We start from the raw sequence: 26,023 nt of genomic DNA, 5'->3' as shown, positions 1-26,023 counted from the left end.
CAGACACTGCTAGCCTGTGAATTTTCATTTTCACAAGGCAATCCTGCCACATAAAGGACACCCAAGCCTTTCCAAATAGCACTTCTGTGCACAAAAGGACATTCCTGGGACATGTTGTTTATTTGTTCTAGCAGGAGCTTGGCCCTAGTCCTACTCTCACTTACACCAGAACAGCCCTGCTAAGGAGTTGCATTAACTTACATTCCCACTAGACAGAGGAGACTACAAGTCCAAAAGTCCAGGCGCTGGTGTAACCTCACTTGTTTCCTGACCCTGAACAACTGGAAACTTGGCCTTCACCTTGTTGCATGCAAGCTCGAGGCAAGTTCCACTGTGTCTACTCTGCATTACTGGAGTTTGGGGCTGGCACAAATTACAGAAAGCTCAGGGCTATCCTGATTTACAGCCAGGTGCAAGAGTCCATGTCAGCACCACAATTTCAGCAGTGAATAGCAGAAATACACTGACATCCTGACTGTGTCCCACCAGCCCCACAAGCCCTGGGCACTGAGAAAAAAAAGCCACACAAGCGACATCTTCCCAGCAGAGAACTGGACTGCCTCTACACCTCAGGAGCAAAATAGGCCACCACACTGTGCCCCTCTGCCTGAATTTTCCTGCAATGGAGGAACTAAATAGAAACCAACCTCCCATTGTCTCACACAGAAAAGCTACCTCTCTTATGCACGTTGAAGATCTTATGTGCTTCTAAGATTGTCTGGGTTTTTTTCCCCCTCAGCTACATCAGTTTGTCTAATAAAGGATAACACCTCCTCCCACAAGCCTTGCCTTGCTTATCCACCTGCCTGAGCTGTTTACAATGTGGCAGCAGAAAAGGCCAAAGCATGGACATTTATCTATTCCACGAGAGCTTCAAATCTGAACATCTGCTGTAAAACAGGCTGGCACTTACAGCTAAATCACTTGGGAGTTTAGCTCCATGATTGTGTCGTCAGTGCTGACAGAAATCAAGACAGCTGCCGCGTTAAATTCCCAAGGTGGGCGTCGAGGTGGGGAGTCAGGCAGAGAGAGCGAGAATGTGACGAATCAGGAATCAAAATAAATGGACAAAAGCCCTTTCTCTGCTCTTCTGCCCTGTCCTCCCCATTTCCTAGGAAAGCCAGTGTCGATGGTTGCCGCCTGCCCTCCCTCCCCACTCTGCATTCACACGCTCGCATCCTGTGGGTTTGGTACCTTCTCTGCAGCGACGGGCACCGAGGATGGGGTAAGGCTGGTGGGAGACTCCGGACGTTTTTTGTGCTTCTGTTTAGGTCTTTCTTTGTCCTTTCGACTCTGCAAAAGAAATCAGAGAGTACTGGAAGGCTAACTTTTCCTCTGCTGAGAATAGCAGTTATAAGGGAAAAGAAAGCAGGGTGTGTAGGGGTGGATTTACAACCATACATTCATATTCCTCTTTCCTTCTCCACCCATCCACACGAGCCCAGTATCCCTTCCCCCACATTCCAGCTTCTGGCTGGGAGCGTCCCACTATCTCTACCCCAGCTGCAGCCAACATCTGGAGTGCAGAATATCAACAGAAGCCCCCAAATCAGTTTATGGTAAGATGATAGGGAAGGACTTAACAAGCTCTGGCTGATTTCAAGAAACCTGAGCTTTCCTCTTGCTATTTCCCCAAAGGGACTCTGTGCCCCCTTACCCTCGCTCTCTACCTTCTTCAAGGGTTTCTCAGATCCACCCTGTACAAGCAATGGGAGAATCTTGATTTCAGCACGTGTTGCACGTGCACAGGTAAAGAGATCAGTCAAGATCTCAGAACCTAGGCTTGAACCTAACCTAGAGATCCCCCACATCTCCCCTCCCAACAGAGACAGCTGGTCTGGGTCCATCTCTGCTAACAGGAGACAGACTATTTAGTTTGGTTTCTTCAATCCTGTTTTTTCTCTCACTAAAACCCCAACAACATGGGATTCTTCAAATTGCAAGCCAAGGAATAATCATGGCCTGAGAAACATTGAGTCCTGCCTGCCCTGATTTTATATTCTCCTGGGGAATGGACTGTAACCAAGGAGGTTATTCTTATATACTGCTATCTGGATGTTTATGCTAAAACTGAGGTGTTTTCAGTGAAAGGACTGAAAACGTAGGCCTGTGAGACCTCAAATCAGTGGGGCTTGAGGATGCCCAGGCCAGCTGGCATACAGGATGGATGGGTAGAAGAGCATGCTCCATCACACACTCCTGCTTCCTCCCTGTCTTCCTCAGGAGCACGCTCCCATGGGAACACAGCTGACTACAGGAGCTTTTCCGTGCTACCGATGTCAGCTAAAGATGTGGCCACCTTTGCTGAAGCTGCAGAAACTTTTGTGCTCAGTTCCAAACTTCCCAGTGTGGTCACTGGCGTGTGAACGAAGAGAGCTGCTGTCAGATAAACACCTGCCTGAGATGCAGGGCTTAGAAAAATCCATCCTCCTGCCTCTGAGACCATTTTGTGGGAAAGAATGCCTATTCTGGTACAACTCCCTTGCATGGGTGTTTTATTCTAGAAGCTGAAGTCCTCAGTCTGGACTGAAGGTGTGTTACAGAACAGTCACATCAAAATTCATTGACTCTCCAGAAAGATCCTGATTACTTCCTCATGCAGGCAAAGCCCTGAGGCTACAGCTGCCAGCACAACGCCAAAGTTGGGATGCTGTCAGGGGAAGATGCAATTGCAGCAAATACATGAGCTCCACTGTGTGTTTTTGGGAAGGAGAGAAGAGAGTGGAATAATTAGCTTAGGAAAAAATACACTAAATGGGGAAAAAAAGGGGCAGGAGGAGGGACAGGGCAGGAGGAAAAGGCTGGAGAAGGCAGGCATGAGGAGAAGCAGAGGTGAAGCAAAAGTGCACCAGAAATCAGCACTTTCGAGTGTGGGTTTGGCCGAATTTTCATTGCACTTGAAAAGGAGGCCCATGCTGCAGCCACCAGTGACCCTGCCAGCGTAAACCTGCCATGACGCCACGGAAGCTTTCACTGGGATGAGCTGGTGAAAAAAAGGAGGCAAATCCAGCCTAGAGCTTCACTGCACTTGCTGAGTGCCCAACCAACACTGCCAATATCCATCATTTTATCACAAGACTCCTGGCGTTTGGCATATCTGTTAAAGCCTCTGTTCCTAGAGCTACAGTATTTTACAAGAATCTCTGTTTTCTTTTTTTCCCCTTCCTTTAATATACATTTCCAGCTTTGGCAGTGAGCAAGGAAAGCTTGAAAATGTGATTTCTATAGACTAAGTGCCGAAAGACAAATTAAAATTAAATCTTTACTAAATCTCATAATGTTTTAAATACTTGGGGGCTTCTCGTGCTATAAACTCTAAGTCTCATGGGTCTTCTAGGACAGGAAGATGGGGAGACTGTGGCCCAGCTAGTTAAGCAGCTTGTCACAGACCATGTGCACATCAGCGTTCATTATTCCAGTAGTAGTAACAATTTGCACTCACTTAATAGCACACAGCAGAGAGTTTCAACGAGCTGAAGAGAGGTTTTTAATATCGACATCTCATTTTACAAATGGGGAAACCAGGGCACACGGGATGAGAGAACTTGCTGATGTTTCACAGAAAGTCATCCATAAAATCAGAAAGAAAAGTCAGGGATCCCCACCCTACCTGGACACACGCTCGCCTACTCGCAGATGCTGCCAGTGCCACTCATGGAAGCCAGAAATGGCAAACAGGAGCCAGACACCTCATTACAATACATTTTGCCAAATAACTGCACAAACCCTGGTCCTTAAACTTTCTGAATACCACAAAGCTTATTCTCTCCTTTTCAGACACCGAATCCCAAATGCATTTCAATCATGAAGCTGCAACAGGAGGGAATAAGATACGCTGCTGCAAATGCCAGCAAGACAGCACTGTAATGATTTAATTTCACATATCATGGTCAAGATGAGACAAGGCAGAGCCAAGCCATTTTGGCTAATGACAATGAACCTACATACCTACATACATACGCATACACACGTGCACATGCATGGGGAAAGGCAGAAATGTCCTGACTGTCACCACGGTGAACCATAAAACCTCCCACGATTTCACTGTGATGGCAACCACCAAACTCACATCCTCCAGCTTCAAAATCCTGGCTGTCTCCTGTCTGAAAGATCTCCCTTCGCTGTCGGCAGCGCAGAGTCTACAACAGCTAACTGAGCAGTTCTCTGGTTATATGTAGGAGTGCGTACATATGTACACATTCAGCAAGAACCCAGCCCGCACAATAGGGACCAGATTTCTGGAATGCCTCAGCTCCCATTTAGATGCTTGAATAAATGGTCAGGTTTTCCAAAAAGCTAAACGCTGGATATTGAGCTCTTTTGAAGATCTGGCCCCGACTACATGTGCTGAGCAACTGCACTCAAACTATTTAGAAAATCTGTCCCACAGAGACCAGTCTTCGTGCTCTGCTCAAAGGACTGCACTGAAACCAGAACCACCGCAGCCTGAGGAGGAGCTCAACTGCACTTCTGCTCCACGTCCCTCCACGCAGTCCCAGGCCATGGCCACAGGCACACCTTGCTCCTCCGTTGTGCTTAGCAAGCACTTCTTCCCCTCCCACACCACCTCTCTCCAGGCTCTCTGTGTCACTTCTGCTCGGGTAGAGCAGAAACCCACAGGACCGGGCACCCAGGAGCTCTCTGGGCTGCAGCCCTTGAGCTTTGCACAGTCTGGGTGTCCGCTGCCTTTGCACACCCAGTAGCACCCATCTCCCACCCTCCAGTTACTCTCTAATACTTTCGGGTACTCAGAAAGGCAACAGGATCTGACACCTTCTTCAATAGTGCTGGAGAAATGCAGTGCTCTGTGTTAATCAGGCAGGACAATTAACTCCGTTACCCCACGGACACTTTGCAGACAGGCTGGGCTGCCCCCAGACCAAGGCACTGGTGGGAAGGTTACCCTGGCTGCCCGCAGAGACCACGGCACTGAGAGAGTCAGGGTGCTCGCTCACTCCTGGCTATCTTGCCTGTGTTGACAGGCCCTCAGACAACCCGGGGCGTTCCCCAGCTTGCACCAGAGGCTTTTAAACGTGTGGGTTCTCTCCAGGAACCGGAAGGCTCCAAATGCTTCCTGCGAGAGCCGCAGGGTGCAAAGGGAGGGGAGGGCAAGGGGAGAGGGGGAAAGCAGCACTCGGTCCCCTGCCTCCGAAATGTCCCCTCCCCACCCAGCTCTTCTGTGTCCAGCACTTTGTCTCCCCGGCACACGGGCACTCTCCTCTGCAAACCCTCCTTCCAGGAAACTTCACAGACAATATAGTCACTGCCAACAACCCAGCCTGCCCACAGAGACCTGCCTGGCTGTGCCATGAAGCAGGAGTCAGGGGAGGAGGAGGGAGGAAGGATGCACTGTGAGAGCAGGAAACCTTTCAACACCCCCATCCCATCTTTGCAAGCAAAAGCTGAGCCCTACCTTGCAGCCGTTCGGCGCTCCCTGCAGCAGGCTGGCCGGCCGGGTGAGCTGCGGTCTGCAGGGAACGTGAACCTGGCCCCAGCAACAAACTTCATGGAAAACAAACTCTCCCCATGCAGGACTGAGCAGCTGGGGCTTGGCATGTGGGCATGGAGCAGGCCAGGCCTGCGGCGGGGGGAGCGCGGCTGCATCGGGGGGGCGTGCCGGCGAGACAATCTCCCTTCGAGCTCCCCAGTGCAGGAGGAACGAAACAGGATCTCTCGCTGCCAAAAAGGGTTGTGCACAGCTCCTCCTGCTCCCCCCACCGCCGTCTCCCCTTCCCCGAGCCCCCTCTTCTAATCTGCTGGACACCAGCAATTGGATCATTAAAAGTAGATTGGGCAGGGGAAGGAGGGAGGGAAGAGCCGGGAGCTGGGAAGAGCCAAGTGGGCTCTGCTGCTCCCTCCCTCTTTCCCAGGCTCTCTGAACTCCCTCACCCGGAGGAGGAGGCCTGGCTCTGGGCTGCAGCCATGGCAGCCGCAGCGAGGAGGAAGGCAGCACCGGGCAGAGGGACGCTAAGCCTCTGCCTGCAACCTCACTTGCACCGGGGCCGTGCTGGGGATTTCGCAGGTTTGCCTTGAGACACACTCTGAGTGCATGAGAGTTTTTACACAAGAACAGACAGCCAGGCCTCGCTGGGCTTTGTGTGCTCTCAAATTATTGCTGCACCCCCTGCTAATGGAAAGATTTGCTGGGGGCGGTTAAACACCCACATAACAAGAGGTCACAGAAAGCCAGTCAAGGATGCTATGAAACAAGGCTACTATAGCTAGATTAGAGCAGATTTAGCTTCAGTACTCCTTCCCAAAAAATCTGTGCTGGTCTTGCAAGCAGCCACCTGCATCCCACTTGAAAAAATGTCCACTTTGCCCTTTGGTGCCTGCAAGGACACGAAACTCCAAAAGGCAGACCTCTGTCACCAACTCGAATGCAAACACAAAGCCCCTCACAGACCCACAGGGTTTAGATTTCAGCCCAGTACAACTTCTCCAGTGTGCTAAATCTGCCAGGCTGGATCCTTGGCTCGTTTCCTCCACTGGCATCAGGTCTAGACAGACAGGCAACAGCAGTGGGGAGGCAGGCTCTGCCATGCATCTGCTCAGACGCCGTGGGACCGGGGGCTCGTGCACTGCTCTGGCTGGTGCTAAAGGGATAAGGGGAGCAGGACAGACACAGTCCCTGCACCCCAATAAAGTCGTCCCCCGCCGTGGCTAGGGAAGCAGTTCAGGAGCTAAAGGTGTGTTATGATTGCGGAGAACTGGCTCTGTACCCAGACCTGAGGAACAACTGCAGGTGGGCTTATTTGCTCCAAGCGCCTGCCTCTCTTTCCTGTGTCACTGGGCAGGGACTGTTCCTCCCATAACAACGTCCCATATCCAAATTAAAAGTCCCATGATTTTGCTTATGGGTTCCAGGTGTTCACTAAGAATAACACTGGATGAGTGTCTCCCTCCATGGGGTATACGCCTAAAAATGTTGTAGTGCATGTGCTCCCGTCTGCTCCTGGTGTGACAAATTTCATTCCACAGAGCGTAGTAATTTTTTTTCTATGCTTTTCAAGCAGACTATATAGGTGACAGAACATCTGTACTTCATTCAACCCCTGTGCGTCATCCAGCATTTTCTTGGTATTTAGCTATTGTTTTCTTTCTTTCTTTCTTCTTTCTTTTTTTAAACAAACAAACCCTGCAAAGGCTCCCCCAGGGTAGAGCACACACATTGCAATACCAACCCCAAAGAAATAAATGGGGCTGGTTTTGTTAAGGCCTGGTATGTTCTGAGGAAAACCCAAAGCCTGGAGCTTTCCCATTTTCAGGACAGCACAGAAGGAAATGCTTGGGCTGGTATCATTTGCGCCTGCAAGAGGCGGGCGATGCCGACGTTGGCTTGCACAATTGTCCCTTGTTCCATAGAGAACAAGACTCTTCACAAATGCTGAACTGTTTTACAGCAGGGCTTAGGAGTCCAAATCCCAAGTCTCTGCTGTCTTACTGAAGCCACTGGGTTAAATCCTGTGCCCCTCACTTGGTCATTAACTCAGCCAGAGTTTTCCTCCGTAAAGCCTAAGTAAACAGCCCCAGCCCTGCACTGGAAGGGAGCTGTCAGGCTCTGAGCTCCTTCTGGAGCGGACAGCCATGAGCACCTGCAGCCCAGGGACTCACACACGCGCTTTGGTCTGCCGCTGAGTGATCAGCTCCCCTGCAACGCCTCCGGCTCTGGGAGGACGGGACCAGCCAGCTGCACAGCTGGACAGGCTCAAGAAAAAGCTGTTCTACTTCAGGTCAGCAAAGCAGCACGCCCAGTTCCCCTGAAACATGTGCAATTAGATCATGCACTGCTAGTCACGTACTCCAAAACCATGTGGGAAGTCATGGTTCAACCCCCTCTTCGGGTAACCCTTCGAAAGGTCGCTGTTCCCACACCGCCTCACACCCAGTCCTTCTTCCCTTGCACTTCGCAGCCGCTCCCAGACCTGTAAACTACCCAACACCCCTGGAAGCCCAGAGTGCCCTCCTTACCCTGCCCATTTCAGCTGCTTTGCACACCTCGTCCCCCTTTCCGTGCTGACTCCCCCTCTCTAAGTGGAAGGAGTTGATTTTGCACTTGCGCTGCGGCCGTGCCAAGCAATCCCGGCCCTGGAAGGGGCCTCCATCGGATCTGCTGCTCGCAAACGCGATGAGCCATCAGGAGGGGAGAGTGGTGAGGCAGCAGCGAGACGGAGTCTCTGCACGTTTGTGAGGAACCCAGAGGCTAACAATAGTGGCAAGCGCCACTGAGAAGCCTATAAATAAATCCGTATTCCTCCTGTTTTTGCTCTCCCCCTGGCGCTGACCTGCTTTCCAACCAAAGCCGGCAAGCAGCACCACCCCTGCTCCTACCTGCCAGGCGCATGACTGCGCTCCCACCCCCGCCACCAGAAGCTGTGCAAATATAGAAACCCTCGTACGGTCCCCAGCCTTGGACTTGCACAGTCTGTCAGTTATAATTACAGCTGAGCTCTCCAAAGCTGCCGTCAATCACCCCGATCCTGCCCTCTCCCCAACCCCCCCTGCCTGCTTGTTGGCTAAAAATAGCACGTTCCAGTACAGCCGTTCACCTTGTGCCAAGCGCTCGCTCCCCGTCCATGGCACAGATGCTCTTTCTCCCTCCCGCCTCCTCCTCTCCTCGCAGCAGCTGAACACACACGAGGAGTAAATACTCCCCATACGCTTTAGCCTTGTCGGCAGCAGGAAATTTACTGACTCGGTGTCGGCAGCAGGGTAGGCACCACTTTGTAAGCGAGGTTTGCCTTGTTTGCCCATGTATCAGGTACGGTTTGGGCAAGCTTCCCGAACACGTAATGGACAGGGTGGGCAGCGTTTCAAACTGGATATTGCGGGATAACCTCTGTAAATAAAGAGGGAGATGGCTTTCCTGCCCACACAATTTATGGATTCTCAGCTGGGCATGCCAGGAGGGTGTCAGTCAGTATTAACTGATGGCCATACTGCTTTTGAAAGCCTGGATGCCCTTGGCCCCTGGAGACTGGGCTGAGGTCCATCAGACTTAGGCCACATAACCCACCGGCATGTCATCGGGCTGTTTCTGGATGTGGGTCACTTTCATTACCGTTCAAAATCGTTTACGCATTGTGAGGATGCCTACTGCAACAACACAAAAACAAATACAAAAAGAGGTAAACAGCCAGACACCTATGGCAGGACTTAAAAGATTCGCACTGCAATTTGCAGGGGTATCACCAATTGTGTTTATACAACAAGGTAAATTTGGCTTTTGATATAGTGGAATATATCCAGAGGTTGCTTGGTAGAGTAATTCTGGATTTCTGCTAACAAAAAACAGGATATGGCCCATAAAGTATTAAAAACTATCTGACCGTACTGACAGTGTCCCTGTATAAGTTATTTCTGCTTCACATCCTACCCCACTGCTTTGGACAGATGGGGTGCAAAGGAGGGTGGCAGTACTACGTTGTGGATTCTTGATATTGCCAAAGCTGTATCAAGGGGAAGGGAAGATTTCTTATTCTGCTGCCACTTGCCTTAGAACCTGAATCCTCCAAAACACGTCTCCTGCCTTTTAGGGCTATTATTGTTATAAATAACAAATAACTTCACAAGCCTCTGGCCTCCTCATTTCTTTTGGTACAGACCCTTCCACACTGGAACCTGCACCCCTGTCAGAACCCAGGAGTCTGCTGGGATTCTGCCTTACATGTTCACTGCTGCTTTTCCTTCAAATACGAGCATTTGTCACGTGAGTCAGTCGGTTAATTATGAACCTTGGTGTGCTGTTAACATGTCCTGTAACACCGCAGCAGTTTTGATGAGTACGTCTTAACCAGCAGGGTTAGATAAATAACTATTGTACCAGTCAGATCTGGCATGCGATGTTCTTCCAAATAATTGTTTAACGAAGATAAACTATTTTCACAGGTAGACTTGAAGCAGGTGGAATCCCTGTGGCTGGTTAATCTGACTAACAAAGTACTACCTAGTTTATACTAACTATTGTTCTTGCCTACAATTAACCTGCTGGCCACAACGAAGATTACTAATCAGTATCTTTTTGTCCTTTAAAACTTGGACTCTGGGATCCGAGGACAACGACCTCCAGTTTATGTTCTCGAGCTGCTGCATTTCAAACCACAGCCCAAACTACTTCCACACAGATCAACTCAGTAGCTGGAAACCATAGCACAATGTCATCCTCAAAGTGGACTGGCCACAAGACAGAAAGGGGAAAGTTGCACATTTCATAGGCATGTTCTGCCAGGACCCCTCTGACATAATCTGGACATGTGAACTTGGCCTCACATTCCCCAGGGCTGTGCTGCTCTATTTGCATACACATTTCTAGAGGCCTGTTTAAAATCGCAGCCACTATTCAGATCTCTGACTGTGAAACTCTTTGCAGAGTCAGGGCTCACCTGAGGAGCCAGCGGTGCCCTCTGCACACTCCTCCCCTTCTCACCTCCATCCCACACCACTGTGCCTCTCTGGATTGGCAAACTCTGCGTAGATCTTACCTTCTTTGGCCTTTCGTGGTGGGATACATGCTTCTCTTGAGCAGGGGATGTGGATCGACTCCTTCTTCCAGCAATGAAGGAGCTACCTCCAGAGTGACGTGAGGTCTTCTGAGGTAAGTGGGGAAGGGGAGAGGAGTTGGAGAACAGGAGAAAAATGAGAGAGAGAGAGAGGAAACAGTGTTATAGAGTCTAGCTTTCGCTGTTACAGTGAGCAAAGTTACAGTAAATGGCTTGTCTGCTGCATGCAGGACCAAACTCTTTTTGTACTGGATGCCCAGCCTGGTTCCTAACAGGGGACCACAGCGGATACCATACTAGTGGGCTTATGAACAGCATGTAGATCTAACTCCCCAAATCCTTGGTTCTTGGTGGCCCATGCACACTGACACTTGTACAAGAAAGGCACAGCTGCTAAGAGACCATTCTGTAAACAAGATAAGTAATAGCAGCAATGTTGCTTAGACAAGCCAGTCCTCCTGAACAGCAGTGTCCAGCTTTCTGTCTTGAGTGGGGTGTGGGGGCGTGCGTGGAAGGACGCCCTGTTCTCAGACTCCAGGCACTAGCAGAAGTCCCGCTATCTATCTCAGCACCAGTAAACTTGATACAGAGCTACACTTGTGTCAGATACTGAGGGTACCTGAAGGGCAGGGAAGGTGTCCTCCAGTTTGACTTTTGAGGGGAAACTCAAGACATCAGTCACTGTATGTGACAGCACTGATAAGCAGGAAGGAAAGTGGGAAAGGCCAGCAACAAAGGAGCCACTGAGACATAAAGCTGTAGTGAGAGGATCAAGTTTCCTTTTTGCTGGAGGGGGGAGAGCAGGTGTCTACTAATTATGCAGAACAGGAAAAGGGTTCCTCTCTTTCCTCTCGGTACTGTAATTAATAGGGGGAAGTCCTTTGCCCCAAATATCCCTCAAACAGTGAGTGACTCCATGTCTCTTCTGGGCTGTCTCTGTCCTCATGCAGAAGTTCTGGCTGTTCTGCGTTACCCTCCTGCCCAGGGTGCCTGAGCTACACCCCTAACTCCCTGGAGCATCAAACATCATGGCTGCTCTCCCTTCTTGGGACTTATCTTTCAGCCATACAGAGTGGGTCAGGGAAGCCAAAACAGATGGGAAGAATTCAACCCCTACTTTTGAAAATGGATTTAAAGACGCTATAGAAATGCAAAATATAAATTAATCTTTATTCCTAAGCAACTCTGACTGAATGGCTGAAAAGGGAAGCAGGGTGCAGACCTTGTTTATGTGTTCTTGGCATTTCTTACTGCTCTGAGCACAGATACAATCTAGGACGAAGACAATGCCTTTTATGTGACAAAAAAACTTCATTGCAGTGATGAAGAAACTCACCATTTTATTGAAGTGGTACTTGCAGTAGCCACAATATTTGACATTGTCAACTTCTAGGACTTCCTCTTCACATAAGAGGCCAGCCATCTGGGCACTGAAATACATGCAATTAGGAGGAGCATAAAGCAAATTGTACAGCCAGACCACATATCCCATCAAAGGGCAAAGAATAGTTCAGGATATCTAGGTAGGGTCTTGAAGTTTCCTGTTCTGCTTGACAAATGGTATGCAAGGAGGAGGAAAAACGTTCAGACTATTTTAAATTCATATTAAGATCTTCAAAATTGTCAGTAATTTTCTACCAGATTGTCTTGCAATTTTGGTTTTTCTTAAGGGAGGCTGGGAGACCAGTAACAATTCCAGCGAAAGACATATCATGAGCAAGGAATCCATGTAAAGCTGGGAATCTCCCCGTTCTGCTGATAGGCAATGTTGTTTTCAGGCTGCAAGGGTACATGAGGGTATCAGCCCTTAAAATCACAACATCTAGATGATACTTTTGCATGTGCTCTGCTGGAGAAGGAACATTCCTGGGTTGTGACTCATCTCTTCTCTTCTTGGATTCCACATAGTCTTAGGGAAATCCCCAGCCTTCATTCTCAGCAGGGAAGGCTCACTGGTGAAACCTCAGCCTTCCTGGGAAAGTTCCCCTCACAAACTGAGCAAGGATGAGATATTCCTTGCACAAAATAAACTCAGGGTGATTAGCCCAACTCCCCACACCACCCACTTAGTGCAGCCTCAAAGTCATAGCAGCGAAACCAACAGCTGGGGCTATTCTTGGGGTGATGCTGTGGGGAACTCACCAGGTGACATGGAAAGCTTGCCGGCAGCCGTGTCGGTTACAAGCCATGCATGCTCCAGAGGCTGCTTTGCTCTCCCTGCCCTGCTCTTCACAGATGTAGCAGGTCTACAAAAAATAAAAGGAAAAGTGCTTACTCAAAGAGGCAGACAAAATGTCTACTTCACTCACTGCTCACCAGGAGGCAGACCCTTCAAGAACTCATAACTCTGTGTCCAGTCATCTCCCTCCTATGACAACAGCTCTGAGTTATTTCTCAGTGGCATGCACAAAACTCATGCATCTTCTTTTTCTCCCCAAATAACAACTGTGTCAGATCAAAATGTGGAGTAACCAATATGCAACTCCAAGGCAGAGATTGCTCAACCTGCAGGGAGTTGGGGAAGAGAGAAATGGAGGACCAAAAAGTTATTTGCAAGAATGGGGATGTACTTTGTTAGTTATTTTTAAAGGAATCCAAGTACCTGGAAATTAAAATAAATTGGACAGGAGATGTGGTAGAATAAGATGACCCCAAAAAGCCGAGGCGGGGCAAGTACACGTGGGGCAGCAGGGGAAAGAGATGGCCTTACCTTGTTGAAGCGATCGTGGGGTACATACTGCAGGACAATTGGCTCCATGGTGAGCACGTTGGCAAACTGCACCTCTGGGATGTACAAAGCACAGACGACATGGGCCCACCCTGGGGAAGCAAGGAAGACAGAGAGCGGAGATTCACATGGGGCAATCCAGAAGAGTCTTAAACTCAGACAGGGCTGCAGACAAGCATGGGAAGGAGAGAAGGAAGAGAGTGTAGGAAGGGAGCCAACTTAAGTTAGATGTTAGATTTGAAATACTGCTTGTTGTAACTTGGTTAGGAATCAAATCCTTTGTGGGTGAAAGACAGACGGATACCACCTCCAGATTAAATAAGAAAGCAGAGATTTCTTTGGGAAAAGAAATGTACAACACTCATCATTCTTAAAAGCACCCCCTCAGGACTTGAGACCCAGAGCTGAAGACCTAACCAAACCCAGGAAAAGCATCCAAGCAGTAAATGATGCTGATGGGACAGGTTTGGCGTGTAGTCCCATGCCACTGGAAACAAAGCTCCCTTTATTGGCTGTTATCAGTGGCTAAAGGCAGCTCTTGTTCAGCAAGTCAAGTTAGATTAAAATTTAAATCCACCAAGACACTTCCCAAATCAGATGTGTAAGTTGCAATTCCACCTGGTCAGGACAGAACTGAGAAAACTGGAAGGTCAGGAGCCTTTGAGGGCTGATCCATACCGGTATGGCTACTGCACTGGAAGAATTTAGCTAGAATTAGGATGGATTCACCGGGGCAGGTGGAACCAAACTCCATGATTACAGAATCATACAGCACTGTAAGTACTTGGGCTATATAATTCTGTACAGTGACATGGTTGTAACACTTCTTGTGCCCGTCTACACAGACCTGACCAAACCATGTAATAACATGTTTGGAAGAAGGTGCTATGTTATTATAAAACAATCCCCTAACACGATACTTGTGCTATTGCACTAAGGCTCTTGGCACCTATGACCAGCTCTAGCAGATGCTTCTACAAAATATCCTGGACTTAGCGCTTCTTCTCTAAATATGGGATCTATCAGAATAAAGACCTCCTTGCCTAAATTAACTCTTTGTGTATTAAGGTAAGTGGCAGGTAGGTACAGAAGCCTTTATGAAAAATAAGATTTTGAGAAAAATTAAGTTTGATCTATACAGCCAGTAGCATCAATAGCTGCAAGCTCTGACAACTGAAATCAAGACTCCACAGTACTTCACAGCACCAGAGGCTGAGAAGCATCAATGATGAGCAGATAAGTCCTGCAGAGAAAAACATCTTTACTGCGTCCTGGTCCCTGCTCTCAGATGGGGACTCAAGGCTGAGGCTCTGTAACTCGAGGATCACACTGCTGCTGTGCAAGCGTGCAGCAAGTAACTCTGCAGCTTCCACATTTCTGTAAACAATGCCAGATCGTGCACCGATTCCTGTGAGGCTAAACTCAAGAAACTGCACATTTCTGCGGCTGTGCTTCGATGCCAGCCAGAGGTCAGGCAGGCCCTCCCAGGGAAAGGTCTTCTCGCTGTGGAGGCTTCAGAAAGTGAAGTTTTGTAAGAAAAAGGCAGAGTGTTTTCATTCCTCTGGAGCCTCCAGCCTTCCCTTTCTAGTGACATAGGCTCAGAAATGAATTATTTTGTGCCCGGGACAGCTGCCGAGTCCCCAGAGGCTCTGCGTGACATACCCGGCTCTGCGCAGAGGTACTCACCTCCGTTGTCGGTCCGTTTCAGGGCTCCATCTTTGTGGGGACACAGTTCACATCTCTTGAAATTAAGCAGAAACAACAAGTTTAATCTAACTCCCAGGGGCGCGGGGCCAGAAAAGAGATGATTCATTTACAACATGGTTATGAAAGATGGGGCTGCTTTCAAAGAGAGGAAGTGGAAGAAGGGCTGAGAGCGGTTTGGGTGCAAAAAAGATACTCTGACACAGCTCGATATCGTCCTGTCTGATGCGGACGTATTTAAAGTCTCAGCCCAAGAGCTATGGGGCTACAAGTGAACCTTGACTTTCACGGGGCTTTTTAAAAAAACGTTTTAGACTTTGTGGTTGGGGAGTAAAACTGAAAACCATGACTCAGAGAGCAGAAGGCAAATAAAAAGAAGCTATTATCTATCTTTGCCTCTTTCCTTCCTTCCTTCTCTCGCGATATTTTTTCCAGTCTCATGGGAGGCGGGTGAGGCTGTCGTGACACTTTTGCTGGTGGGGCGTGGGAGGCCATGGCGAGCCCGGCCCCAATGGCTGGGACTGGTGGGTGGGCACCCTGCTTCCCCCCAAACCCAGCCTCGGGGGTGGCTGAGGTCTGATGGAGAGGGTGTGAGGGGAGCATCAGCGCCGGAGAGTCCCTGCCGCCTGGGAGAGTGGAGGAAGCTCCCTCAGCACCATCATGCTGGGCGGGAGGCTGCAGGCCCAGCGCCATGATGGGCTGTGAGGGACAGGAGCGACTCTGCGTCCCTCTCCACCCCCAGTCACTAATGGCTGCTTTTGGGGAAAACCGTGAGGGGGAGACATGCTGTCTCCTCCACGGGGGGCCAGCAGCCACAGGGCGATCGGAGATGAGCCCCCTCACACCAGGCCCCTGGGGCAGGGAGGCCTCCAAGGCCGGCGGCAGCAGCCCCAAACCTGCTGAAGAGTCTCCCTCATGGCCAGGGCGGGAACGTGCCTCACCCCCCCGCCATGTACACCCAGCGAGGGAGAGGCGAGGGGACGGGGAGGGTCCGGCCAGGCGGGACAGCAAGAGCGGGGGAAACCCAGCACCACAGCCCTCAGTGCCATTCCTCGCCTCACAGCGGGCGGCGAGGCCTTGCACTCATTTGTCCCACCTCACTAATTTCAGCCCTGCCTGGCCGTCATCGGCCTCCACATCGGCCGATCGCCACATGAGGGCTCTCCCCCGGCCATAACGCCCTTTTGAAGCGTTGGCGGAAGGTGGGGTGGTTTCGGGGTGCGTTGCCATGTATGGGGGAGCACACTCCCAGCCCTGAGGGCTCTTCCTGGGCTGAGCCGCCTGAAAACGGTTGCTGTCTTCTCATGGCATCACTCAGGGAAGATTTCTATGTGCTTTTTGTTTTCTTTGATTTTAAAAAAGGCCCGAAAACCTGTGAGGCGCAACCCTTTTCCTTCCCTAGTAGAAATGTCTGATTTGTTAAAAAAACAAAACAAAACAAAAAACCCCCTGTTCTTCTGTGAAAAATGTGCTTCGTCAGAAAGTTTTGAAATGAGGTGCCTGGTGTCAAAGCGAGATGGCGGGCCGTGCCGCTATGAGTGTGCGGGACCCGGTGCTCTCGCCTGCCCCGTACTTCGCTGTGATCGCTCGGCTCTGGTGAGCGTAACGGGGCAGGTGCTCCACGTCACGAAAAACACCAACGTATCGAGCAATAACTGGCCACGAGCAAGAGCCTCTGCCGCCGCACAGTCCCCGAGGACCTTCCACAAAGGTGGTTTTCCTCAAGCAAGATTTCCTCTGCTGAAATTTTACCTCCTGGACAGATGGGCGCAATAAATAGGATTGCAATGCAACGGGCAGCAGGGAGGCTCAGCCCGATCCTCGAACGCTTTTGTGGGAGTCAAGCGTGCGGGGCTGTCAAATAGGCACCTTTGGCAAGCACAAAATCCCTGTGATAACGTATAAATAAAGAGATGAGGGGACAAAGACCAGTGCCGTTGTCGGCAGCCCATCTTGCTTTCCCTGCAACTTAGTTTGAAATACGGATGGATGACCACAGGACGTGTTTCTCACTGCTCCTGGTTAGGTCCGGGCTGCCAGAGGGCTGGAGAGCTGCTCTCACAATTACTATGGAAAGCCCAGCAGAGCCAAGACAGAAAAAGAACTGGGTTAACTGAGACACTGTAATAAGAAATTTGCACTTGAAAAGGCCCCTCCGCTCTCCCCTCCACCCCTCAGATCAAAGCAGCTCTCCCACCATGCGATTAGCAAAGCTCTGATTGTAACAAGAGGGGTTAACAGCTCCATCGGCCCCACACAAGACTTTTAATAGCCCTGCCTCGAAATGACAGCTAAAGCCTTCACATGATCCCTCACATGAGTGCCCTCTGGCCATTGCAGCTCACCGGGCTTCCTAGACAATTTGATTACAAAGTGGATGGGCTTTCAGTTGCTTACTGTAAGCACAATAGCATCCACAGCATCCTTTAGGGACCTGAGGATCTGAGGAGGGGTTATGAGCAGGGATTAGCGGTACCTCTTCCTTTTATTCAACCTGCATAGGCCAAGGCAGTCTCCGGGGTTTTTATTTCAACTCTGGGAAAAGAGCAGAGCTTGGTTGATTTAAACCAGGTTGTGATGGGTAAGGTTAGAGCTCCTGACCCCCTGGGGCTTCTGACTCCGGGATCTACCACCAAGCAACTACACCTGCTGACTGAAAGTTAGGGCTCCTGAGCTCTCTTTCCAAAGCTGATGAGGGGATGGAGTCCATCTCTCCAAGGGAGAGATACAGAAATCAGGAGACCCATGTTTTAAAGCACTCACTAAGGAGTGCAATATTCTCCATGCCTCCGTATCTCATTTTCAAAGCAAAAGTATCAATATTTAGCCAACAAATATGTTTGTTATGGACAAAGCTTGTAAACTGCTTTAAGATTCTTCTATGAAGGCAGATGTGGGAAGAAAAACATTGTTGTTTTTCAAAGGAGTTTGCCACACAGTCATTATGAAAGAAATATGAATATCAATTCATCCTGCTGCTGTTTCCAGTGTATTTTGCACTCAAATAGCAGCATCTCTCCTTCAGGATCCTCAAGGCAGTGTCTGCAGGCTGATAATGCCCCTTTTACAGCTGGAGAAAGCCAGACACAGAGAGGTGCAGTGAAACCCCAGAGCAGTGGAAGAGCCATACCCTCCAGCCTCACTGGACCACAGAGCCCAAATTCAAAGTGTTTTAGTAACAGAGCCATGCACAGATCTTATAAGACCTGACTCATTTCCCTTACTCTGATCATGCTGTTCCCTACATCAAAGAACTAGATTCTTTTTAAGTATTTACCCATCTGCGTGTCTGTTGCTATGACTGCTAGTGTTTAACTGAAAAGGTGAGGGATTTAGATAAGAAATCATCCCCAGCTCTGCTTAGGAAGGAAGATTATCACTGTTCAGTTATTATAGTAGCAGGGCTGAATGCCACAGGACTGAATGGCATGACTGAAGCCCACCACGCATTGTCTAACAGATTTAACTGAGGGCGAGTTAAATAAGGAGCCACCTGCGGGGGTATTGTTTTCTTGATACCTTGGAGGCAGTTTGAAGTGTATAATGTGCAAGTGAAAAGTTACAGTCCTTGCAATGAGCACAGGTGAGGAGGACTTGTGTGTACATGTATTACTACAGCTTACATTGAATTGTAGCTAACGCTGAAGAGCTTCTCTCTGCCTGCACGGTTGGGAGAGCCGGGGGAAGGAGGCCCATGAAATCCAAATTCCTTTCTTTGCTATGAAACTATCTGCAGGATGTAAAGCCACTCAAAGACACATTTGATCTTCTTTACTGCAGCGCACATAAAAGCAGCATCTTACAATGGGAAAAGAGCTCAGGTCTGAAAGTCTGGTCTTGTTTACACTCCCAATCCCAATGAGGAACGAGTTAATTCAATGTAGAAAGCATGGTATAGATACCTAATTCCCCCATTCACTCATCTTTGCCAAGTTCTTCGCCCATCTGTGAAACAGATTAAACTTTTGCACTGCAGCAAGCAGAGAGCCCAGCTGAGATGGAGCACGCTATTTGCTCAGGCCTGCACGGATCTGCACATTCAGAGGTCACCTACATCAGCTTCGCTAGGTGTGTACTTCAGAAAAGATTTAGCTAAACCAGTTCAGAAGGCAGTGCAGGCATTAATAAATGTTGTTTGTGCTGACTGAGGCCTTCTGTATTTAAGGAAAGCCAAAGTTTAATTTAAATCCACCTTTAAGGAAGCGAAGGGGGAAAGCTATGCCAGATTTACTGTATGGCAAAAGCAGCATCCATGGCATAACTAACATGTTAAAGATCTACACCCCGGTGCCTCAGCAGTTGGTTGGTGCAGCCGTATCTGATAAGGGCTCACATGGGAAGTTATTGCAGAGTAGCTGGTGTGCTATAAACTCACAGCCTAGTTTACTGCACAAATAACTTTGCCATATAGACAGACCTAAGAGGCAGTCCTGGCCTGATTGTTTCCACTTCCCTGCCTCACCGGGAAATGCCAGAATTAATTAAGAACATTTGTAAAGTGTTCTATACAGCTAAATTGCTGCTTAGACAGAAACGAAACCTTGATCCAGCTTCCTGTCATTCTCTCTGCCGTTTTACAAACTCAGAAGACTTTATGCAGGAGACCGTTGCTACGAGATATGAATGCCAATCCATCCTGTCAGTCAGTGTGATAACTCTGACAGCATAGCAGCATCTCAGGTGATGCCAACTTCCCTCCACTCCAAAACTTCCTGAGGAGTTGAATAGAAAAAACAGCAGGGAAACCAGCTTTTAGAGGAATGCCATTATTTTTTCAGAAGATCGAGGTCTCTAGACTCAAAAATTTTGTCATTGATAACTTGCTTAAAAGCACCTCTGGCAGCATCTTCATCAAAATGGCTAATAGCATTGCATAAAATTGTTTGATACAATTATTCCTACTGTATAAACAAGATATAGCAGGTTACAGGCAGAGCTGGGATTACAGTCACAGTAGTGCTGAAATGCCAGGCTCTATCACTTTTGCCAGGGGACCACACTGCTTCCAGCAGAGACACGAAGGGCATCGAACGAACCTATTTAGCGTAAGTACAAGTGTGCTTCGTACTCACCACCCTGGCGGCTCTCTCTTGAGATTCACATTTCCGACAGAACCAGGGTCCGGTAGGAACCTGGACAATTCCATAGCAAGCTGCAAGAAAAGCAGAGAGAGTTCATTAGACCATCTTTAAATCGACTGTTTAATTTCTGAGGTGTATATACAAGTCTGCCAGAGCTGTTATCAGTCAGTCAGAGATGGGTGACAAAACCAAAAGTTACACCTACACAGCATTTTATTCCCCTTCCTAGTTTCCATATCCAGCAACAGCAGACAGCCTTTTGCAAGAGGTCCACTGTTATACATTTATTCAAGTTTTCAAATAAGCTCATGCCCAGTATGAAAAATTCCTATGAAAACCTAGCCTAAGTGGGAATCGAGTGCTTCATAAACTGTGTCTAATTCTGGTCTAGCGAACGCAAATGGAGCAATTTCTTACCCCTTAACTTTTCAAGTGTCACTAGTGATCTAAATATAAAATTATGAAATGGATGGCTATGAAGCACCTTAACCATAATTAGGACTAAGATAAAAATCTCAGCATCATGAGGGAAATCATCTCAGTGAGAATTCAGACAGACACCAAGCGAAACTCCCATTTATCCTGTACACCCTCAAGTTTGTCAGTCACACCCAGCAGCAGCCTTTTGCAGCATGCTGCCAAGATCACGGAATTCAGGCTTTTTAGGACTACTCCTGGGAACGGGTTCTGTGTTAAAACAAACCTCCAGCTGATAACCCAACAAAACTGCTGTTTTTATCCAGCTATACCATGCATCCCTCTTGCTTTCTACATCACTACTGATGCTCTCAGGGTCTCCCTCTGCAAGCTGCAGCTCCCACTTCTTTAAAATTAGCTCCCTTCTCTGATGGGGCAATGTTGCTTAAACACTGTTCACGTTCTTCAGTGATCTTCTCCCTCTAACTGTCCAAGGATGGTCTTTGTGTGTCCCAAAGGAAGCTTTTCTCACCCCGAAAGGGCTCTTAGCCACCACGCAGGTGGGTTTAAAGCAACAGAGGCTGGTAAAGATAGTGGTAAGAAGTAAGGCTACGCATCTCAGATGAGGGTATAGGAGTCTCCCAGGAAAGAACAAATTATATCTTCCTTACTCCACCTTCAAATGCGAACTGGCGGTTGGAATGGAATCCCAGTCACTCGAGACATTTGAAACTAGGTTGGACAAAGCATCTGAAAATATCCTGCTGGAAGCAATCCTGTGGTGTTCCCTGGGGGATGGACCAGACACGACCCGCAATAGCTTTCCTCCATCTCTCTAATGTCTATTATTCCACATCAGCCAGGAAAACAAACGCAATTGTAGAGTTAAACCAAAAGAGCTGACTGCAAGATGAGCCAAGGCATACACATAAGAAAATAGAAACTACATGAAAGCAATGACAGAGGAGCCTGCCTTGGGTCCATCTTTAGCAGTGGGCTTAGGGCCAAAAGCAAGCACTCAGCTGGAGCCAGTGCGAGCTTCCGTGCCCACTGCTTCAAAAAGGAAGAAAACAAGGAAGAAAACCAGGAAAAATGCAGAACATAAGTAAGGCAGACTTGAAAAAATTATTTGTAAGTGTTCTTAACTATCTTATTAGAGTCTTCGTTTCCAATCAGACGTTTTTGTTAACATTTTGAATTTTTTACTGGAAAGGTAAGATTTCTAACCATCGTCACAGAAATGGTACTGGTATTTTTAACAATCAGCCCTAATGTGTAGCTATAATGTAAGTTTTAAAAAAATACAAGGTTCTTTATTTAACTGTACAATCATTTCAAAAGGTAACTTTGGTTTTGCGGATATTCAAGCAGTACAAAGAGATACCAAACCCAGCGTGTGATTGCACGGAATGAGACTAGATGACCCAGATGATCCCCTACAGTGGTTTGTTTCTATTTAAGAAATAAAAGCCTACCAAAACACCACACTACTGCTAGGTTTACGAGCAGGCTTTAAAAAGAGGGTTGAAGAACATCCACTACACTCTGCTACACTCCTTATGAATTATTATATCCTGAAGGATTCTTACAAGACCTAAATAGACAGTTGCGTTTTCCAAACGCACAAGCAGTGCCCTCTCCGAGACTTTTCTAACATGTTCCAGCTCCACCAAAACAACACTACGCGCCCGCTTCCCCGTCACTGCAGCAAACAGCAAACACATCCACTCTCCGTACCTGTGCGGGCCTAGAAACGGGCACCCTAAAAGAATAAAAGCACTGCACATTTGAAACTGTTCTTGCCAGCAAACAAAAGTGTTCATATTAATCTTGGGAGTGGGCATAAGGATGCCAATGCCCTTTATCTCCCTCCAAAAAAGACAGCAATGAAGAAATCTATTCTCTAGCATGGGGTTTGATAAATAACGGGAAGAATGGAAGACTTACACCAGCAAAATTAAAACAGAAAGAAGTGTCCTTCCAGAGAGACCCTTACACGCTGCCGGGTCACTCAGAGGCACCCTGGAGAGGCTGCCTGATGACAAGAGACACTCAAGCATCGCCTCCGAACGAAGAGAAATCCCCTACAAGCTTCGCTTCCTCATTTTAACTCCTCTTTAGTCACCTGGTTGTAAGCGATTTCTTACTAAAGCTGTGAGCACAGATACACCAAACGTACGAAAAGCAAAAGAAAGCCCAACCTACAGACCCAGAGACCTGCGCCTGACAGGCGGGCAGAGGCAGAGCAGGACACATTCGCAGCTGGAGACAGGAGCGTGCATCAAGACACCGAGGGAGAGATAGTACAGGAAGAGGCTGGAGATGTGCTGGTAGATGGATAGGATAATAATAGATGGAAAAACAGACATGCCAGATGAGACCAGAAACCTTGGTGTTATTCAAAACAAACCAACCAGGATAATCACCGTGCCTTTCTGCTGGATTTGAACGAAAGCAAATACATATTTTTTTTAAATTTTTTTTTTTTTTTTTGTTCGGAGACCTGAGGACAAACTTTCCAGTCCGACACCGTGTATCAGGGGCGTGCTCCAAGTCATTTAAAATGCAAATAGCCCATATCTCTGGGAGGAGAAGGGCTGCCTTCCTCCCTGCCCTTGGAGGAGGCAGCTCCGGGCCCCGCGGCCACCCTCGGGGGGTTACCCGGGGCCATGTGCGGCAGCGGGGCCGAGGCGAGGGCACCGGACCCCCGGGGGCGGCTCCGGCGCTTCCCAGCCCGGCGCTGCCCTCCTCCCGGCCCGGGGCTCGGCAGCCCGCCCTTTCCCGGGGGGGACCCGGCTCCGCCGCTCCGGGCGACCCGCCCCCCCCCCCTCCCCGCGGAAGGAAGCGGCCGGCCGTCCCTGCCGGCTCCCGGTAACGAGCACCCCCCGAGCCCCGGGAGGTTCGTGCCCCCCACCACCCCCACCCCCCCCCCGGGGCGCTGTTGATGGCCAACTCCGCTCCCCGCCTCGCCCCCGGCACACCGCGCTCCCCGCCGGCTCCTCCGCCGAGCCAGGCCAGCGGCGACACCGTTATTTTGAACAATAGGGATAAAACAAAGCACACACACACACACACCCCCCCGCCGCCGCCCCCGCACCCCCCCGGCCTCCCCGGGGCGCCCGGCAGGGTAGGCGGCGACGGCGGCGCCCGGGCCCCGCGCTGCCCCGGTGCTGGCGGCGGGGCCGGGCCGGTGGCTTACCTTGGTGCACCGCCACATTGCAGCCGTGCCCGTCGCAGTACACCAGCGGGTTCTCCGCCCAGCCCCGCTCATCAGAACAGACACAGCAGCCTCCCACCATCTCCTTCATACTTCCATGAGGGTTTCCTTCCCCCCCCGCCTCCCTCTACGCACACACTCCTCCTCCCTCCTCCTCCTCCTTCTTCTTCTCCTCCTCCTCCCTCCTCCTCCTCCTCCTCCTCCGCGCTCCCCCCTCCCCGCTCGCAGCCTGCCTTTCACACGGCCGCCCGCGAGGGGTGCGGGGTGTCCGACCCCCCGTGGCGGCGGCGCGGAGCCGGGCGGTGCTCGGGGGGGGACCCGGGGGCGGCGCGCCCCCACGCTCGCCCCGCGCCCATGCACACGCACGGACGGGGACACACACACACACACACACACGCACGGACACACACACACACAACCCTCCCCCCCCCCCCCCATACAATCATGGCTGCGCCGCCCGCATGCTCCTGTAAAATTTGAGGTTCAGGGATTGCAGGCTGGCTGGGTCGGGTGCATTTCTCTGCGTGCCTCTGTGCGTGTGAGATTAATTTTTTTAAACACCACCCACCCGCCCCCCCCCCCCTCCTCCGGCCGCTTTATGTCGCTTCTTTATGTTTTTGTTCACACACACACACAAACACCACCACCCCCCCCGAGCAAACCGAGCAGGAATCCGAGTGTGCACCCGTGTGTGCAAACCGCTGGATGCGTGCCCGAGCCAGTCAACATGGATCGCTCCGGAGTGATGAGTTGGGACCGTTCCGTAAATCCTATTATCTCTGCAATTCCTCTCTGACAGATCGGGGCTCCGCGAGCGCCACCGCCTGTCCTGCTCTCGGAGGCTCCTTCTGGAGGAGGCTTTAACCCCTTGGCACCTGTTTTGTTATCTTTGCATGGAAGGAGAAAAATGCCCCCTTGGAGGTTTATGCCCGGCAGGACAAGCATCAGAAATCAGCTGGAAACCAGTAAAATGAAAGAATCTTAAAGTATAGTGAGTAACGCTGGATGGGATTGCACCTGCAGGTCCCCTGAGTCCACACAATATCGTGAGCACCCTGTTATACCGTGAGAAACAGTCCTTGCCTTGACACATCATCCAGAACAGACAAGGAGAAACGAGGAAAACCCAAGCACAGAGCACAAAAACAATTAAATCTTAGAAAAGAGGCCTAGGAGGAACACAAAGAATTCATGTAACGTGTTTCTACGGCTCCAGCTCTACCTGAAATCATCTGCCTGAGGACACAGAGCAGCTCCAAGGGAACAGAGCCCAGGTCTCCTGATCTCTCATGTAGGTCCTTACCCAGCGACCACGCTGTCCTCATGAAAAAAAGGAAGTGCCTGATGCCAGACTGGGCAAAGAAACAGCAGAAAACGTAACAGTGAACAATTTGTTGCCTGCATTGATAAGGAAAAAGATGCTGCTATACTGTATAGTTCTGCTACAGTAGGGCTTTTTGTAGGGCTGATGGAGGAACGGTATACAGGAACTTCAACAAAAAGGTGCATATAAAGGTGCCTGCTTCGCATTACTACTTTTCGGTTCTGCTCCTGTAAATCATTGATGTTTTAAAAGAGAAGTGCTGTAAATTAGATCAAAAGGAGACAGTATTGTATCTTGCTTGGGAAATGTATGGGGTTCACGGAATCACAGCTACCTGAAATCTTTTTTTCCCTATTCTTTGCGGGTTGTGAGCGCTGAAGAGAGATGGTCGTGGTAGTGAAGGAAACATCAAGGCAAAAAAATCAAAAGCTGTTCTCTCTGCTTCCAGGAGTAGGCACTTAAAATTGTTTTCAGATGCTGGCACGTATGTGAGTAGCCAGGAGCTCGTACCTTTACTCGAAAGTCAGTCTTCAAAGCCATCACTGTTTCTGCAGAAAGATGCCCTCCCCGGAACACAACCTCAGCGGGTCTGTTCTCCTGCCTGCAAGCACATCGCTGCAGTGACGCCACGGGAACCATTCCTGATTTACAGCAACTTAAATAAGACCAGAAACGGTGTCAATGCCTCTTAGACTGGCGACCTTCTTCTTGCACAAAGTGTTTCCCTTGCGACAGGTCGTCTTTGAAAGGTCGGCATAGCCCATCGTATAGTTTCTTAAAAACAAAAATCTTCTCACCCGAGAGCAGAGAGGAAACCCATTCCAACAGCCCCCATAATCACCAGTTTAGCATCCTTTATATTGCACCTGTTCAAGCGTTACATCAAGGGGCTGGAAGGCAGACGGCTCCCTGAGAAGCTGCCTGCTGGGTTGCTGTCTTCCTTTTATTACATTCCTTTGAGAGTCACAGGGGCAGACAATGCGTTCACCATATTGCTGGAAATTCACTCAGCCTTAGCTCACTTTTCTGGGAGGGTTTCCCCTCCTCTCCCCC

General features: G+C 49.5%; 1 protein-coding gene across 1 annotated transcript in view; it reads right to left on the bottom strand.

Annotated features, from left to right (window-relative positions):
- The window catches only part of MLLT6 (MLLT6, PHD finger containing), a 43,087-nt gene extending 19,350 nt beyond the window's left edge, over nucleotides 1-23,737 (bottom strand). The window contains exons 1-8 of the mRNA XM_050911795.1: nucleotides 23,629-23,737; nucleotides 20,004-20,083; nucleotides 14,914-14,968; nucleotides 13,210-13,319; nucleotides 12,642-12,745; nucleotides 11,836-11,929; nucleotides 10,482-10,589; nucleotides 1,195-1,293 (exon numbers count right to left, since the gene is read on the bottom strand). Of these exons, the coding sequence (XP_050767752.1) occupies nucleotides 1,195-1,293; nucleotides 10,482-10,589; nucleotides 11,836-11,929; nucleotides 12,642-12,745; nucleotides 13,210-13,319; nucleotides 14,914-14,968; nucleotides 20,004-20,083; nucleotides 23,629-23,737 (759 nt within the window). The remainder of the gene's footprint in view (nucleotides 1-1,194; nucleotides 1,294-10,481; nucleotides 10,590-11,835; nucleotides 11,930-12,641; nucleotides 12,746-13,209; nucleotides 13,320-14,913; nucleotides 14,969-20,003; nucleotides 20,084-23,628) is intronic.
- Between the last annotated feature and the right edge of the window lie 2,286 nt (nucleotides 23,738-26,023).

Source organism: Gymnogyps californianus, chromosome 28, assembly GCF_018139145.2.
Source record: "Gymnogyps californianus isolate 813 chromosome 28, ASM1813914v2, whole genome shotgun sequence".
Lineage (NCBI taxonomy): Eukaryota > Metazoa > Chordata > Aves > Accipitriformes > Cathartidae > Gymnogyps > Gymnogyps californianus.
Note: the sequence above shows the minus strand (reverse complement) of the source record. Positions and strands in the feature narration are given on the sequence as shown.